General features: G+C 38.8%; 1 protein-coding gene across 2 annotated transcripts; it reads right to left on the reverse strand.

The window, feature by feature from the left end:
* Positions 1-2,432: 2,432 nt before the first annotated feature.
* Positions 2,433-14,365, reverse strand: natd1 (protein NATD1). 2 transcript variants are annotated; one of them, XM_057817996.1, is made up of 4 exons: positions 14,154-14,365; positions 5,217-5,335; positions 4,966-5,126; positions 2,433-4,842 (listed from the first exon to the last, which is right to left on the reverse strand). In XM_057817996.1, the coding sequence occupies exons 1-3, from the start codon at positions 14,251-14,253 to the stop codon at positions 5,010-5,012; spliced, it is 336 nt and encodes a 111-aa protein (XP_057673979.1). In that variant the 5' UTR covers positions 14,254-14,365; the 3' UTR covers positions 2,433-4,842; positions 4,966-5,009. The 2 variants fall into 2 exon arrangements, with proteins under 2 accessions (XP_057673979.1, XP_057673978.1); XM_057817995.1 differs by having other exon boundaries at positions 2,434-5,126; positions 14,154-14,364.
* Between the last annotated feature and the right edge of the window lie 5,366 nt (positions 14,366-19,731).

Below are 19,731 nucleotides of genomic sequence, written 5' to 3' on the forward strand. Positions count from 1 at the left end.
CATAAAAGCAGCAATTGTGAAGAGACATGGCTTCCTGGATCCCTTTTATACATGCAAATCTTCATCATTCACAGATAACCCCCCTTCGCCTGGAATAAACGGTATAATATGAATACTAGGGATGTCCCGATTGCATATTTTTGCACCCGTCGAAGTCCAAATCACCAGATTTTGAGAATCTTCCGATACCGGGAATAAAAAAAATGCCTTTTTTTTTTTCTTTTTTTGGTTTGACGCTCACGCTCCTGAGAACAGCCTCTCACTTACACAATGAATGAGTTGCCACAGCACACTTTAGACTGTGTACAAAGCGATGATTAACACATTTGTGCCTTCATCGTTAACTCACAGCTGCACTGGTGACCAAGAAAAATAGTTTGGTCACACTGCTTTTCAGGAGGTAGGGTGAGAGGCTGTACAAGCATGAAGCAGAAAAACAATTTTTTTGTTTTTGTTTTTTTTAATCAAAAACCCTATTCCAATCCTCTGAAAAATGGCACGATCATCCAATTTCCGATCGGCTCTCTAATGATGCTATTCAAGTCTGGTGAAAATTCTAGTTTTAATATTGCAATATATATCGCAAAGCCCCCCAAAATCGCAATGTCATTTTTTTCCAATATCGTTCAGCCCTACACTAAAGTAAAAGTTGTCATCCAAAAATGTTTTCCAAGTACAAGTAAAAGTAATAAGTAACATTGGAGTAAGATGTTTTTTTTAATGGTACAAATTTTTTTTTTTTTGTATTTTTTTTCTCAGCACAATGTTATCTATACGAACTGTTATTATTCTTTTTTGAAGAACATGACTGTAACCTATTGCATAAACACATATAGCCAAAGAAATACAAAAATAAAAATAAAAATCATTGAATCCCAGCCAGACGGAAAAAAAACACAGAAATGAAGCATCATTCATCCAAAGCGCATGAGTGCCCTCTAGTGGAGAAAAGATATTTCCTCTTATGAAACTAAAAGGGTCATATCTCTGTCTTTCTGTGGTCAATCAGTGCCAAATAAAAACTGGAAGAAAGGCTAAAATCAGCGCTTTCGAGTCATGTCGACTATGTCAAATACCTCATTTTTTACGGTGCTTTAAAAACGCTACGTGATTGAACAGGCCGTGGTGCTCATAGAACGACAAAATCAAGTCTGATTGGTATAATGGCGTCATGTGATTAAAAAGTATTGATTAGTAAAACTACTCATAGAAGTACCGTAATTTTCAGATTATAAACCGCTATTTTTTTCCCTTATTGTGAATCCAGCGGCTTAAAGTGCAGTGCGGTTTATTTGTTGATTTATTTGGGTTAGTAGGTAACATTTTATATGACAGCGGCATCATAAGACTGTCATTATTATGATATGACACTATCATGGGCATTACTGAATGCTTATAACAGATGTCATTAAGTGTATTCCGGCAATTACGTCCCTAAATGTATTTATGTCGAGCTCGGATCTTTTACATCCATTCAAAAGTAAGATAATTTGCCGGATGACACTAAATGACATCTGTTATAAGCACTTATTAATGCTCATGACAGTGTCTTATGGGGCCATTGTCAAATAAAGTGTTACCAAATATTATAACTAGCAATTAATGAAACAACTGGAACAGTAACTGAAAAAATAATTAGCACAGAACATGAATTTTGATTGTTAATTACATCTGTAGCACAGCAATGCATGCTAGAAGGCATGTCTGATGATAACAGTGTTGACAACAGGTGGCAGCACAGGTTGACTGTCTTCCCCAAGGAAGCAGTGATGGCCATATGAAGCTTCTGGACGCAATGAAGCTTTGCAGCCAATTGGTTCAAAGCTCCATGGTGCTTCATTTGGTCTTATGACAGTATTATGATCTCGCTGTCAAATGAAGTGTTACCAGTTAATATCTTTTGGTGTAAATATCCCATAATACAATACAGTAAATGTACCGCGTTACTATGCACCTCTGCATATGTTACATTCATTGACCTCCTGTGGTATTCATCAATTTCTTCTCCCGTATTTGAAGTCCTATGGGACATGAATTGTAATGTAGCATGTAGTTCCATTCCCGCTGTTTAATCCATCACCAAACTAATTCCATTTGTTTAAAAATACAGTAAATCAAAATACATTTTTATCCCAAACGTAATTGTATCATTGGTTTTGGCAGTGGCACTTCAAAAATAATGTTAGAAAAGTTCAATGGCTGCAGAAGGTTGAAGTGGCAATTGATGTATTCCTGAGCAATCACGCTGAAGTGGAATCCCCATTTAGTAGTTTGACCTTAAAATGTGTTTTATTACACCATTACTTATTATACAAGTTGTATGCCTCAATTTGACAAGTGATTTTTTTCCCCCTATCTATTCGTGCAACTAGTAAATTTACAGAAATTTGAAAAAAAAAAACATCTTGTAGTATATTTTTTATTGCTGAAAAACTTCTGCTCCAGTCGTTTTGATAATGTACAAATGAGCTGAGTATGTGTCATTAATATAGTTGAAATGTGTAAAAATGTAAATATCTATTCCACGGATCAATTACATTTTGCGACCCTAAAATTTCTAGTGCTCCCAGTGAAAAGCAAAGAAAAAAAGTCTTCGAAGCATGCTTCTTGCTTTCTTCTAACGTTAGTAATTAATCAGTATAATAAATGCATTGTAAATATTCCATAACATGTGCATATTACATTGTTCAATCTCACAAATAAATACAATTGCATTATTAACGGCCGTGTATTTTATTACTTTTTTTCAAACAAGAAATGTCAAACACAAAACACATTTTTCCACACAGTCACATGAAGGTTTGAAAAGTTAAGTCATTCTGCTCTTAAGAAAATGCACACCAACATTTAAACAAGAAATGAAATATTGCCTATCGATGAGTGACTGTCACCTAAACTAGATTTCTCTATATAAGCATTCAGCCAGCCCTGTATGTAAATGTAATTCTACCGAGCGTAAGGAATTTCCTGAGGTTTGTTTCTCCTCAACACCTAGATTGTCAACAGCAAAGGGAGCCAAACCACAGTGAAAAGTTTTAAGGGCATTTTATAAGCACAATGATATCATTATGAAATCCACAAGTGTGATTCTTTGCGGTGCAGAAGAAATAAAATGACAAAACAATAGGAACGTAGTGAGTCAAGTTCAACCAACCAGTTTCAAGCTCTAGAATCAACAAAGGATGTGGCTGAACTTGAATAGAAATGCCCTGAATGCAGCTGTGCTGTTATTAAAATGCTGGTTTGTCTATTTGCACATTTCACAGTGACAGGCTATACATCAGATGAGTGTCATAAATAATGAGGGGGGGGGGGTTGTTGTGTGGGTTTATCCAGAACTTTTTTTTATATTGATGCCTGAATTTACATTTAACATATATCAAAAAGCATTAGGGAAATAACTAAGTACATAAACAAAACAATACAAATATGTAGAGATTTAAATTTAAAATACAATTAAAAATGGGAAAATCCTAAAAAAATCAAAATAAAAAAAAATAAAAATAGAAATTTTAATTAATATAAAAATGCATTAAATAAGAGGAATTTCTTCATGAATTTCTCCATTATTTATTTTAGAAGACCCCCCCCTCCCGAATGATTACATAATTTTGTATTTATTGTTTAAATTTTAAATCTAAAAAAGTAATCTCTTTATGATTTATTTTTGGAGTTCCATTTTTTTTTTGCTGCAATTTTTAAATTTAATTTTCTACATTTAATATTTTTTATGCACTTAGGTATTCCTTCAATGTTATATATATATATATATATATATATATATATATACACATACATATATTTGTTGACTCATTCACTCTCAGCCATTTGTCATGAGACATCCCCTTCTTTCAAGCGCCACAGAATATCGAGTTCTATGGCTACATGAACACAGAATTTACAAAAAGAAAGATTAGATCCCCATCTTTCTCCATAAAAAATAAGGTTTGTTTCTTTGGTAGTGAATAAGTTAAATGTAAATTAAGGCATCGAGGTGTTAAAAAAATAACAAAAATCAAGCTTTAGCTTTAACAAGTCTATGTATGACAAAGTGGTTATATTTCTGGGAAGACTAGTGCACTTCCATCTGTCAGGAAAAAAAAAAAAAGGATTGGGTAAATACCCACATATTTTCAACTGAATTTCCGTTCTGACAAAAACACTAAATACTGCGTTTGGACTTGGATTTGAGAAACTTTAGTGACGCACAACTATCTCATTAGTGTACATTGTATATTATTCTGAAGCTTAAATGCATTTAGCATAGATTTGTGTATCTTTTAGTCAAAAGTTGTCTTGCCTTAACTATTTTGTCTGCTGCCATTTTTTATTTTTTACTAGTGTTGCACAGATACTGGTATCAGTATCGATATCGCACTAAAATGACGTCATCGGTATCAGGGAGTACTTAGAAATATGTACTCTTCAAGATTCAGTTTCCAAACCCCCAAAACATATATATTTTTCAACAAAAATGTGCTATCGGTACAGTATCGCCATTAGCCGATATAACATAGCCAGGTATTGGAATCTGTATCGCAGCCAAAAATGGTATTGATTTACAACCTTAGTGAAAAAAGCTGTGTCCCGACCGCGTTGACATGGGGGAGTCAAATGAAAACAAACATTGAAAAAATGAATTCAGTCCAACCACCGTGACGACAAAGGTGCAAAGACCTTATGAGCTCTTCCTGCTACCTGTGAGGAAATAAAACGTGTCTCCCATGTCATTTATCACGCACAGGTGAAGAATTTCCACCCAAAGGTTTTTCCATTTGACAAAGACACTGGAATCTAGTCAGCTGACTGGGGTCCCATTTCTGCTGAATGAACGTCACCTTGCTGCAGACAGATTTGACAAAGTCAAGCCAGCATGAAAGTTTCTTGCAAAGAGATTAGCTGGCTCCTTCTAACAATGCCTGGAAGGTCCTTTGTTGAATATAAGCCTTTAAATCCAAAGCATACCTCACTTCTGAGAGTCTTTCTCCTGACTTTGGCACCGTGTGAGGTCATTGATAAATATGTTCAAAGTAATGAGGTTGTGGATTCTCTTTGACGTATTTCTGAATGTACCAACAGGTCAAGTGAGCTTTCAGGTCCTCCTCCACCACAAAGTCCATGGCCGCCTGTTGTCACAGATGCATACTTGTATTACTCTTTGAAACTGCCTGTTATGATGCATTTTAACTTTCTGTACCAATGTTGGTGGACTTTACCTTGGCCAGATGTTTGGCAATTCCCCGCCCTCGGTAAGCATCTGGAACTTCAGTATGTTGCAAGTCCACTGTCTTCTTCCCAACGTATTCATACAGAAGTACTGCGCGATCGTGAGACCCTAAAGACAATCATTAGCCACGTTTACATGGAGCCAAATATTCCAATTACAATCGGTTTAGATGTTCAAACCGAATAAATGTGTTCCATATAAACACCTCATTCGGAATGAACAGGCCCAAACCAAATGGAATTTCATTCCGTTTCACAGGGGTGGAATATTCCTTTTCCCAAACCGATAAGAAGTAAAATTATATCATGTAAACAGGGAAGCGGAATGGTGTCTGGTTGCGTTCTTTCTGCACATGCTCCGTACTGACGTGGTGACATCACTTGGTGACGTAAGTAACGTCACTTGCAACATGGCTTCCAAGCACAGCGCACCTAAGTGGAGTCCGGCGGAAAGATTGTATTAAATTCAAACTTTAAAAGAATTGAATATAATTGCTCGCTTAGACGGGCGTAAAACAAGGAACAGTGAACTATTTAAAAAAGTTCACGAGAGGTTACACGAAGCCGGAATAGACCGGAGCGTTGACCAGATTAGAAACCGGTGGAAAACGCTGAAAACCGGCTACTACAAGGCAAAAGAGCAAAACAGCAGAAGCGGATACGACCCCACAAAGACAACAAGTGGGTTGAAGTTAAAACAGCGGCACTCTGACGATCGATCTCCATGTTTTGCAACGTGACGCTTTGCTTTGATTAATCTGCGCATGTCAGACGGCAGTTGTCAAACGTCCTTTCGGAATAAAGGCAGACACATGTAAACGCTGGATCGGAATAGATGAAGTGACATGTAAACAGCTGATCTGAAATTTCCATTCGGAATGATTTGAATCGGTATGAATAAAAGTCAGCATGTAAACGTGGCTATTGTCAGCCATCCCAGTCAAAGTGGATTGGACATCTAACGCCATCAATGGCAGCCAATGAGTTAATACTTAAAAATATAAATAAATGAATACATTAAATATATTTTTTTATGCAGATTCAGATCCTCTGTAAATGACGTGATCGGGCCTGATTTCCGATCACGTGATCTATTTACAACTCAATGGTATGCATATGCCTTGCTCCAGTTTTTACCTATTAAATCCAATAGTGCTGCAACGATTTATCGATTAACTCGAGTAATTCGATGAGAAAAAAAAGCTTAGAATCACATTTCGAGGATTTGTTTAATTAGAGTGGCGTTGTAATGGTTTGTTTTGAAAGTGTTTGCGTTTAGTTTTATTGATTTGGGTGGATACACTGGCCTGTAGTGGCAACAGTGAATATGACATAACTCTTTTAACATGGCTGAATACAGCTGCTCCCTGTTAAGACCAACATAAGGTAAGTTTTTTTTTTTTTTTTTTTTGAAGAGATGTTTTTTAATGCATTCGTAATTTAGTTTATAGGTATATTAAGCTGTTTTTTTTTTGTGGGAATATGCGCGTGAATGATTTGTTAAGAGTATTGTAAAAATAAAAAAAAGTTAGCACTTCATAGCATATAAACTAGCAGACTTTTGCTCCACAAGTTAGCCAATTTTATTTTTTTTTTTTATCCTTAGATCCTCATTTATTTATTTTTTGAATACTGTCTCTGAGGCTAAGCTCAGGTACATTAATTTATTTTTTAAATAAAAGTGCAATCCTGCAAAGTTTAAAAAAACACTCGGGAATTTTATTTTGTATTCACATTTAATGCTCTTTTGAATGAGCAATCTTGGCAAGTCTGTGTTTTACATCTCCCAAAATTGACTCTCAAACGCAATTAATGTTCTTAATCCGATTACTTGATTATTTGAACTAACTAAATGATAGATTAATTGACTACTAAAATAAGATGCAGCCCTAAAATCTGGTACAACCTACTGAGAATATATTCATCCGAAGGAGAGTTTTTGTTAATCCCTGGAGAAATATCAGCGTCCTGTGGCCAACATTATTCAAAATAGAGATAGACCAATGGTTGGCCGTGCAGATTACCGGCGACGATATTTGGAAATTTGACGTATATCAGTATTAGCCTTTTTTTTTTTCTAATCCAACCGGCCGGTATGAAAAAAAATCAATTTAAAACTGGGTTATTTTGGCTCGGATTCAGCCGCGCCTCTCTTTCCTGCACTAGTATTCATTCCGTCCTCTGAAGGGTTAAATGATAATGGTAAATGGAGTTACACTTGTATTAGGCTCGAGCGTTTACGTCACAGCAGCACGGGATCGTGCGAGATTTGCGACAACACAGCCATTGCGGAAGCACGTCTGCATCACGGGACATTTAAACTTAACGGCAAATACAATTCAACTACGAGTGCCAAAGATGGAAAAATGTAGGGAAAACTTGCCAGTTCGAAACAGAGACAAACTTGTTACCACGGCGAAGGACAGATATGTGAGCAATTTTAAGGATGTGAACAATGTTGACCCTCACGAGCAAGCCGAACACAAATGGAATAAAGATGTCGACAAGCTTCCACCACTACGCGAAATGGACATCATGCTGTATTTATTGTTTGGTATATGTTACTACACTCATCAGCAATTCCGAAACTACAAATCGCTACAAAGCTACGAACAGTTTTGCTGCGGATGGGTGCAGGATCTTCACTTTATGACCATAGCAAACGGTAACACCATCTTTCTAGCAAAGGTAGGCAATGTGTGTTTACATTAGTCTGTGACCACGGATGTACAAATCTTTTGCTGCATAAAATGTAGCCTGTGTACAAATTCTTTGCCACTCTCTCACGTCAAAATATTACAGCTTTTTCATTTAGCAACGACAGGAATTATGTCTTATGAAGACAATGCACATGTATGCATGCTAGTTGTTTAGCTGTAGCAATAGCTAACAACAGGCCGACTTAGGGCGTAAAGTTACTGAAATTTGCGTAAACAAACGAAATTAACTTACCGGAGTGGAAGTGCATAGAGCAAACTCAGTGTGTAACTGGAGAATCAAACGTTATGCCCTTCCTTCTGATCGAGGCCACCCATGCCATTCTTCGACGTTTGGTAAGTTCAGATATGAGCTTTCCCTCGCCTTTTCTCCATGTAGGGATCCGGAAGAAACTCAATGGTGTTCCGTCGAGCTGTACATTCTCCTTTCTATTCGATCGGTTGTTGCAATTCTTTACCGCACAATAATTTCCAACCATTTTTAAAGAGCGACCTGTGTTGAAATGCCTCAGTTTATGTTTCTCGCTTCCACAATGGCGATAGCGGCGGAAACCTCGCGAGTGCCACGTCATACGCTCGAGCCTAATTGCGCCTTTCCCTTTTTAAGGCCCTCAAAGAGCTTCACACAATATCCTCATCTACCTACTGGTGATGCAGCACCAGGAGCAACGTGGGGTTTAGTATCTTGATCAAGGATACTTAAGCAATGTCTAAACTACAGGTGGGAATCTTTGGGCACCTAACGATTCGATTACGATTCAAAGGCTACGATTCGATTTTAAATCGATTATTGATGACACGCCCCGAACTATTAGCTGCTTTTAATGTTTCGTACATTAGTTACAAAAATGGTACAAAAAGCCTCTCAGGGTTAAATAAACTATTTCACTATCAAGTTAAGTTCATAATAGAGCTGAAACGAATACTCAAGCAACTCGAGTTTAAAAACTGATCCGAGTAATTTTATTCACCTTGAGGAATCGTTTAATTTTGCCAGCTCTAAGCATCACGTTTTGCTCGGACTACTTTTCATGCGGGACAATGCGCTGACGTCACGTGCGTAGAAGAAGAAGCAATAATAACAAAATAAAATAAACCTTACTGCGGCCGACAGCCGCTACAAACTACGCCGACGTTGCTAAAAATTACGCCTGCATGATGCCAGTGTGGTAGCAGGTAGTGTCCGATGCGCCTCATAGATATCGCATGCATTTAGGACTAGATGCGAAATGACAGACTCGGCCGCATCTCGGCAGCGTTAGTAAACAGCCGCCATATTTAAGCAGTAGACTTCTCAGCGCTAACAAATACGTTACTGTCACTCGCTCACGTAACGTTAGCCCTTCGGAGGGCTAGGTTTCTATTGATTATGACCACTGTCGATGTGTGGTTAACGTGTCTTACATACCGGCTTTATTTAATTTGTAAAAACACAGCGCTGTAGAGTGTTGAGGGTGTAAAATTAAAACATAATAAAGCTAACTGTCAGTTTTAGCTCCGTAGTCATTGCTGAATAAAACACCAAGTAGCACTGGTCCCTAATGTGCTCCAATACAGCAGGTATCATGCATTTATTTTGAACACTGCAAAAACTCAAAATCCTATCAGGACTAACTATTTAAAACTTAACTAGAACTTAAAAATAGCTTGACACAAATGGAAATTCAATTGAAGCACGTGGGAAAACCACGTACCTTTCAAGTGATGTGTGTTATCAAGTGTAATTACATTTTTAGGTAAGAATTTTTTTTTTATAAGATCTAGAGGTTTTTTGAGTGAAAGCAGTGATTTTTTTTTCTAGTCACATCTGAGATGCAATTTTTGGCTGTTTTCAACAATGTACATCGAAAATAAAGACATTGATTGACTGAAAATGGTTCAACATTGGATTAAATGTCTTTTTTTCCTCAGGTATATTTATAATTGCTCTTTACCTAAAAACAATGTTTTATCCGATTACTCGATTAACCGATAGAATTTTTAGTCGATTACTCGATTACTAAAATATTCGATAGCTGCAGCCCTAGTTCAAAACAGTAAATAAAATACTCAAGTCCCCATTCTGTAGATTTAAACTACATTCAATTAATTCGAGTTTTTAAAATTGCTGCTGTTATTCCATAATTTTCCTTCTGTCTACTTTTGACATGTGAAAGTTTTAAAACTGTTTTAAAGATAGATACAAGTCAAGATTTTGCTGATTTAGGAGTATTTTAAATAAAAACTTAGGTTCGCTTGGAAGGTTTGCTACAACAGCCTTCCAGGGAAGTCCACTGCTTTAAGATGGCGGCTGTATACTAACGCAAGGATGATCTGGCAACTGCAATCAAAGAGAGTTGGCACCAAGTTGATGAAGAATACAATCAATAGGGATGGGAATTGATAGGATTTTTACAATTCTGATTCCATTATCGATATTGCTTAACGATTCGATTCTTTATCGATTCTAATTTGGGGAAAAAGAAGAACAAACGTTTTGATTGGCATCGAGTTTGTTTAGTCACAACCTTACAAACTCACAACGAGATCAAAAGAGGCCCAAAGCCTCAATGTTAACTGTGGCAATAAGTGGCAAATACACAAGAATGTGTAACATTTTACTGAAACATTTATCTAATACAAATAAAAAATATTGGTATATATTGGCAGATAGGTTGTTGTTCTGCCTTTGGCAATATGTGTTAAAGCAGGGGTCCCCAAACTTTTTCCTGTGAGGGCCACATAACGTTTCCCTTCTCTGATGAGGGGCCGGGGTCAGTTTGTAACAGAAAAAGTGTTACGATTGCAGAAGTGCATAAATGTAAAAAATTATTGTTTTTCAGAAAGCCACAATCAAATAACCCTTTCTGGATTCTTTATAATAATAATAATTAATAATAAAAACACTATTAATTAAATAGATAATAACCAAATAACCCTCTCTGAATTCTTCAAGGAAAAGGCCAGAAAATAAATAACACGATTAAGAAAAAAAAAAAAAAATTCAAAATGGCCGGACCAAATGTGGAGGCGGGCCGTATTCGGGCCGCGGGCCGCAGTTTGGGGACTGCTGGGTTAACGTGTATTAATTTACCATTACATTGAATTGCATGCCTTTTAGTTTTTGTGGCGCTTACACGCTCAAGTGGAGGCGCCCTTGCGCTTCCTCACGCGAAGAAGAACGCGCTCATGTCAAGAAAAGCGCGCTTACACCCAAAGAAGAAATGCCGCATCCAAGTGAGTGAGCGAGTTAGTGAGAGAGGGAAACACTTCTACGAGCCTACGTTCTTTGTTAATGTTAATATCTACAGAGGCAACGCCTGTATGTATCATCTTTTGTGTTGTTGTTGTTGTGTTTCCACTCGCGATCGGACACTTAAATCCAGTTGTGTAGTGGTTTGAACGATGTGCTAATGCTAGCGAACGAATGCTAACCATACTGTTATTAGCAGCTAATCATCGCTGATTTACGTTGATGCAAACCTGTTTGTTATTGGGGACGAAATTGATTTGTTTCATTTCTATTCTTAGTTTCACTCTTCAAGTGATGGTTGAATAAAGTCAGCAAATTATACCAACGTCTTCTGCATCGTCATTTGGGAGTTTAGCTAGCTGTATAGCCAGGACTGAGCCTCAGCCTCTCTGTGAGGACAGCGCAGTCGTATTCCCTCCCGATGCAGTTATCTCCACCTTGCAATGACTGCAATTTTTCCTCGTGAAGTGAAGACACACTTTCGAGCGTTTGAACCTACGTGCTGTCATTGTTATGTTTATGGCTGCAATGCTCGTGCTTACCCGTCGTAACCTTTCATTTTCACACTCTTTCCTAGTGAAGTGTAGTCAAACTTTGGAGCGAGTGGTTCTTGGCGCCATGCTAGTTTGATGCGTCTGGACAACAACACACGTCACGACGCAATACGCGTCTTTACGAATCGTTAAAGGGATCGTTAAGGCTTTTTCATTGTGATGTCGAGGCCTCGAAACACTCGGAACCGGTTCCGAATTGGAATCGGATTTCGATTCCCATCCCTACTCATCAAGTCCATGCCTCAGAGACTGCAAGAGGTGGTGCTACTAAATACTAGAGATGTGTTTTGATTAGGGGTGTAACGGTACACAAAAATCTCGATTCGGTATGTACCTCGGTTTTGAAGGTCACGTTTCGGTTCATTTTCGGTACAGTAAGAAAACAAAATGCAAAATATAAATGTGCTAGTTGTTTATTACACACTTTTGTGCTTTCAACAATAGGAACAGTAGCCTATACAAAGCTAGAATTCTGCTCAAAAAGTAGTGGGTATTTAAAGATAATAATCCAACAATGTGCCTTTCAGACCCCGCGTATTGGTCAGCTTTCTTTCAGAAAGAAAGAAGAAAAAAGAAGCCCTGTGCTAAAGAGAAAAGCAATCCCAATGACAAAGATTTTAACCTGTATTTTACAAATGAAATGCCTCAATGATTTTTTTTTTTTCTTATGAACGGTTTCCAAAAGCTTTATTTTTGGATTGTCTCAAGTTAAAGCGCCACACAGAAATTAATAAATTTAATTGTGTAAGCAGGATCTGTCTATTATTCTTATTATTTAATTACAGGTGTTTTAGCTCATTTCAATTTATTTTATTTAAATGGGCTATTATTTATTTTATTAAGTGTTTGTATATAACAAATGTGATGTACTATTCATTTATATTGTATATTTTATGTTGTATAACGTTAGTTCCTATGTAAATATTAGTTCCTACTTGTTTTGTTGTGGTAGGCGGGTTTTGTACTGAACACGGGGCCGTGTTGGTTATTATTATAGCAGAGAAGACAACCGTAAATCAACAAAGACAAGTCACCTGTGCCCTGATCTACCACTCAAGAGATCTGATGGACTCAAAAGGTAAGTTACGATTGCATATTAGTTTGAAAATCGACCGGATCCCCCGTATTTTTACACGAGTGACTTCCGGTCTGCTAGCTAGTAGTATTGACGCAGGAGGGTCGCATCTCGTGTCAAATAATTAACTCTGCCGTTCTTTTCGCGTGCATCGTGTTGTGCCGCTTCTGGGACGCGTCTAACACGCGGCCGCACTGCGACTGGTGTGCATTGGCTGATTGACTTTAACAGCCGCGTTTCACTGCGTTCTCGCGGCGGCCACGTCGTCGCGCCGTTGACGTTTCTTACTGTCCTACCGTGTTGGTCCTCATTATAGTAGAGAATACCGAGTAAATATAATCTACACAAAGAAACTGTAACCCGATCGACTCGCAGCCTCGAAAAGTAAGGGTTACATTACGTCAGAAACTCGTTTGGTACGCCTCCGTTCCGAACCGACCACCAAGTACCGAAACGGTTCAATACGAATACATGTACCTTTACACCCTTAGTCTTGATTGTTATTTCTTTGTTTGTTTCTCATGATTCCATATTTTTTTTCCTCAGAATGGAGTGATTCCACATATATTTCCCTGCACTTGCTCTATAAAATTAACATTTACTGACAACAATGTTATTTATTCATTTCTTTTAGTGTTTCTGAATGCTAAAGAGTTGCACTTTTGAACTAATACTTTTTTTTTTTTTTCAAACTTTTTATCTGAGTTTGTTCTACATGATAAAATGTCTGAGTGAGTGCTCGTCCGAGACTGGCGATTCCATACTTCTTGCTAGGGGTGTCCACAAATGTTTGTTTAGTTTTCCACTCAGAAATAGCTGTCATTACTTTTTAATAATTGTATCATAAAATATAGTAGATTGATTTCCTTACGCGCGCATCAATAAATGTTGTTTCACCATATTGTGAAATAATCGCTATGGTGAGCCTTGTATCACAAATCGTGTCGAGATTCCTACCCCTAATTTACAGTGTCAGATTACACTGGATGATGCCAGAAAACGCAAATTATTTATTCGCATATCTTCTATTTCATGTATTGGTGCGTTTTAAAATTGTAGTATGTAATTATTAAATTATGTTAAACCGGAAAAGTGAATTAGTAGGTTCTCGAGTTTTTCTGCATCTATTTCTTTCTCTATGAAAATAAATCTTTTGTACTGATCACACGCGTTTCTCCATCCTTAAACAACAAGTCATGAATGGAACTGCGAGTGATTAGTAAAATGTAGACAGTAATTTCCGGTTTATAAAGTCGTACGGTTCTTGCAGTAAATGAAGCTAAGTTAACAACAAGCAGTGCGCTAACATTAGCCGAAAGCTACCACCACCAACAACATGTTCAACATACCGTTTAGTCTTATGACAAATTGTCGACGCTTTTTGTCGTGTTCCACCTGGATTTGAGGGTTGTTGGCGTCGAAGACGTTTGCTTGTGCGGTGTGAGCCATAATTGTAAGCTTAAAAAAACAAAAGATGACGATGATGTGATGTGAACAAGCCTGCACAGCGGTTCCGAGCAGAAATGGCTTCAGAGTACATCCGAAGCAAAACACTTCATGCAACGAAATCAGCTGGAGGGTCACGTGACACCCGGCCAATCAGCGCCAGAGACGATGACGTATTGCTGGTTTTTACTTTCTAAGGTTTGCTGCCTCAAAATACCTCCACCAATGTAAATTTAGCAAGCTGTTACCATCTTTTTCTCCTTTTCATAATGAAACTATATGCTACATAAACCTATTAAAAAAGTCAAAAAATCTGAAAGCAGAAAAAAATAATTGACATTTGTGAAAAACTAAATTTTTTTTCTGAGCAATTGTTTACAGTATTTTTCATGGGGTTTTTTTCTTCTCTGATGCGGAATGTTTATACCCCCTGGCACATCTGTGTTTGTTTTGTTTTGTTTTGTTGATTGTTCGTTTGTCTATTTATCATGTTAATATGTTAATAAATTTTTTTTTAAAAATGTTGCCTTAAAACATACAGGGGAGAGCGGGGTTGGTTGTCACATTTTCACTCTTTCAAGAATGTATTTCAAACAGGGACGTTACCGGTGTCTGGGGGGGGGGGGGGGTAAGGGGTAAGGGGGGGGCAGTGCCCGCCCACGGACACGCTACTCCCAAAGAAATCTAGACATAGTACCAACGGCAGTCTGGGCACCGCGTATGGCAGTGGTCTCCAAACTGTTCCACATAGGGCTGCAGTGGCTACAGGATTTTATTCCAACATAACAAGACCACACCTTTTCACCAATCTGGTGTCTTATAAGTGTAATCAGTTGATTGCAGTCAGGTGCTGCTTGTTTTAGTAGAAACCACATTGGTTAAAAGGTCTCTGTGCTTGATCGGTATGAACAAAAACCAGGACCCGCAGCGGCCCTCGAGGACCGGTTTGGAGACCCCTGGCGTATGGTATCCCATTCATATAGTACTGATGTGTTCTAAGTTTTAACCTTTGCATTGTTACCTCCTCTTTCACCTTTAAAAAAAAAAAAAAAAAGAACTGTTGTTTTTTTTCCCTAGGGGGCAGTACACACATTTACGCATATTTGGAATTTTTTTTTTTTTTTTTTACTTTTTATCAATGTTTTCACCAGTGTTCACCTGGCTTATGAAGCATTCTGAGGGGGTCAAAGTAGGGCTCAAAGCGTCAGCGGGACAAAGAATGACTGCTAGGGGGCGCTACATAGTGTATTTGGAATTTGTCTTTACACAGTATCAAAGATTTTGATTTTTGCCGATTTTGGAGCATTTTGAAGCATTCTTAGGGGTTCATATTGAGCTCAAAGGGGCTGCGGAACAAAGAATGACTATAATAATAATAATAATAATAAAACCAAGGATCCACAATAGGTTACCTAAAAAAAAACATTGTCACCTGCATGTCCATACTGTTCAGTTATGGATGTGTTCTAAGTCAAGTAAAATCAAATCAACTTTTATTTTTTTAGACCAAATCACAACAACATAGACCAAATCACAACAGCAATTATCTCAAGGAGAAAACAAAACATGTTTTAAGGTGCAGTAGCCCTACGCTGGATTTCGACATACTTGAGCGTTGTAGCTTTATTTTTATTTTTTTTTTGCCCCCCGCCCCCCCACCCCCACCCCCCCAAGCTCGTGCCACCACAATACACAAATGTTGCAATTTTTTTGTTTGTTTGTTTAGAGGTGGAAAACGTTGTTAGGCAAGGGAAGACAAGTTGATGTGCCTCACAACAACACTTACTGTACGATGATCACATACTGTATATTGAGACTACGTGCGCTCTATCCTGGGACGGCCGAGAGGCTAGGGCCGGGAGACGGTGGCTAGGCTCGCGGCCGACCGTCAGCTCGATCCCAAGATCCAACTACGAGTTTTTTTACGAGCTGGAATTACCGAGGTCAGCGGGAGAAAGCCCGTCTGGAGTCCACCAAGGGTCGCCGTGATGTTGGGTGAAAGTTTGGTGTGGCGCCCTTAAGCTCTGCTGTCTCATAACACATTCCTCATATGCTCAACCTTCGATAATATTTTTCTAATAATTTTATGAATTGTGATTTATTGACCTGTTTTGCACATGCACCAATCGTTTTAAATAATACATGAAATGGAATCATGTTGTCCAAAATCCAAATGTTTTGTTGCGATCAATATCTGCAATAAAAAAGAATGACATATTATTTTTGTTTATATGTAAATACCTTGTAGTATTTCCTTGTAACAACAAAATCCGTGTCAGCCCTTCTGCATTCGGCAACTGTAATACTTTTTCTAATTTTACTTCATTTTGGTCACTCGACTGGCCGGCGTATCAATCTACACCTCACGTTAACACAGGCTGCACAGTTTGTTATAATTTGGTTCACGAATGATCAACAAAGTGATAAGTACAAACATACAATCTTTTAGGTAGATCCTTAGGTTTAAAGCACATCCTTAACTTATTGTCTGCAGCTGGTTTTAAGGCATATGGCGAAGTAGAGCCACACTGGCGCATTGTAGCTACTAGTTGGTCGCTGATCAAAACATTCCACTTCCAACCTTAAATATAGGCGCTTCTGGAGTTCATGCACAGCACAGATAGTCACGGAGATTCATCTACATCGTGCTGAATTCATTTTGGGAGATTCTGTGGGTTCCTCTGGTTTGATTTTGCAGTTTTAACTTTGTCAATACACTGCTTACTTCAACCGCACTTCATGCTGTTCTGTCTAAACCGGAAGTTTGGAGCAGAAATTGTCAAAGATGGCGCTGTCCATGTTTCGCTCAGGAAACTTGTCTATAAGAAAATAGGAAGTGGTTCTATTTCTGTCTCTGTCGCCTGGCACTACAATCAGCAACGGATTTATTTATCGACAAATCACCTGCAAGGACACTGGCCAACCTGGAAATTGACATCCACATACTACATTTTGTCAACATGGGGGAAAAAAATACTGTCACCATTGATATTTAATATTTCTCTCGTATCTTGCTGTTCATTATAAGTTTCAATGATTGTATAACATTGCTTGTCATTAAGAAAGAAAAAAAACTTTGTCATCATATAAGAGCGTGTCATTTTAGCAGTGTACATTCTATCAGAACGCACCTAATGATGCCTCTCGGCATAATTTCCGTGACATAAATAAAAAAGCAGCAGTATGGTAAGTTGTTGGTGTTCAGAAAAGATCGGAAATTTTGAAATGCCTTTCAAATTCATAGCCAATCACAGATGAGCGATAACACACAGCTCAACGGTGATGACTTTTGCCATCGCTCATCGCCTCCTGTGTGTTTTGCCCCTTATCCTCACAAGGGTCATGGGGGTGCTGAAGCCTATCCCAGGTATACATTGGGCAAGACATAGGGTACACCCTGAACCGGTTGCCAGCCAGTCGCAGGTCACATAAAGACAAACAACCATTCACGCACACACTCACACCAATGGACAATTTGGCTGCGATAAACATCCAATCCGTTTTAAGAATAAATAATGATACATATTATCTATAGAGAGCTTTTACCGGTGCTCAAAGATGCTTTACAGTTGAAACAAAGAAAAGGCTCACACAACTTGTGCAGTACAAAACAATAGAGAAAAGAATTATAAATTAAAAGCCAGTTTAATAAGGTGGGTTTTTAACAAATTGTTGAATGTAGGAAGATCAGAACAGGTGCGGATGAGTTTAGGGAGTGAAGGCCGAGTTATGCTTCCACGTCAGACCTGCGCCGTCAAGGAAGACCCGATTTACGACCCTCCGCTATAACCTCTCTGGCTCCTTCTCATTTTTCTGACTTCGCGTCGCGTCAAAGCGTGTGACGTGATGGAAATTGACTATGATTGGTACGCTCAGACTGTTGTTTCCGTTCAGCGGGAAATCACCGGCATTGTCAAACATGATTTTTCTACACGCAAAAATGGACCAAGCCGACGAGAGTATCAACAAAGAGCAAGTACGAAAACTTCTACAATGTCTCATCAAGACATTATGAAGATTGCCAAAGGGCAAGCAATTCGTGGGAGGAGATTGCTGAAAATATGGGGCTGGAGGTCAGCCAGCGATTGAATAAAAAAAATGGAAGAACCACCGAGACAAGTATGCGTGTGTTCGGAATCAAATGGCCACACGAAGCATCATCGCTGATTGAGAGCGCCTCTGTGCTTTTATGATAACTTTAACATCAAGGCTTCCAACGCAGTTTGGCAAGTTCCATAGCTGCCAGAAATCTGCTATGGCTTCCCACTGGCTGGTTGTAAGACACGGCAAACAAATCGGGCTGGATGGCTTTGAAGACCTCGGACAAAAAGCTTGATGCAGTGCTCGACGCCAGATTGAAGCTAGCCACCACAGTGTGCTAGTTTCCACCCGAGGCTAGAACTCTCTTTGCCGCACCAAAAGTTGGACAGACTACCTCGAAACCATCTTCTTCATCGCCTGCGCCTCAACATTTGTATGATCAACATTTACTCAATGTTGATGAGCTGAAGATCCGGATTCAAGCGTTCCATCTTGCATTGTTTATTCATTTTTTTCTCCGTTAAACTAGACTAGAGGAAGTCAACAAGCATGCCCCAAAACTTTACAAACATAACGCTACACCCCTCTAGTGGCTTGGTGGTGAATTACAGAGCAACGCGTTCCCTCACCGCAGAACTATCGAATGCTCATTGACGCCGTAGTCACTTTGCCGTCACCGCAAAGCAGGAGCATAACTCAGGCTTGAGTTCCATAGTGAAGGGGCAGCAACAGAGAAGGCTCTGTCCCCCTAAGTACGGTGTGTTATTTGTGGGGGCAGTGCGAGAATGTTTCCATTAGATGAGCGGAGGTGACGGTAGGGAGTGTGGGGACAGAAAAGGTCCATGAGGTAAGGAGGAGCCAAGTTATTGAGTGCTTTGTATGTGAGAAGGATGATTTTGAACTGTATCCTGTGTGAAATGGGAAGCCAGTGCAGTTTTTGGAGGACGGGGGTAATGTGATTCCTATAGGAGGTACGGGTGAAAAGGCGTGCAGCAGAGTTCTGGATATATTGTAGTTAATTGAGGAGTTTGGATGGAGAACCGAAAAGAATGCTCTTACAGTAATCGAGTCTGGAGGTGACGAATGCATGGATGAGGGTTTCTGCAGCAGAGAAGGTGAGGGAGAGGTGAAGACGGGCTATGTTCTTGAGGTGGAAGAAAGCAGTTCTTGTGATGTGGTTCATGAGCTGGTTGAATTTTAGTTAATTGTCAAAAATGATACCTAGGTTGCGGGAGTGTTGAGAGAGGGAGGGTGCATATGTCGATGGTAGGGGAAAATTGATTGTATTTGATGTGAGCTGCAGGGTCGATGATAATTATGTCTGATTTGTTACTGGTGAGTTGAAGATAGTTTGCTTGCATCCGGGATTTTAATTTCGCTAAGGCAGTTGTGAAGTGTAGATTTGGTGCTGCGTGAGATGTTTTTTGTGGAGATGTATAT

The sequence above is a fragment of the Corythoichthys intestinalis genome, chromosome 16 (genome assembly GCF_030265065.1).
Source record: "Corythoichthys intestinalis isolate RoL2023-P3 chromosome 16, ASM3026506v1, whole genome shotgun sequence".
Classification (NCBI taxonomy): Eukaryota; Metazoa; Chordata; class Actinopteri; order Syngnathiformes; family Syngnathidae; genus Corythoichthys; species Corythoichthys intestinalis.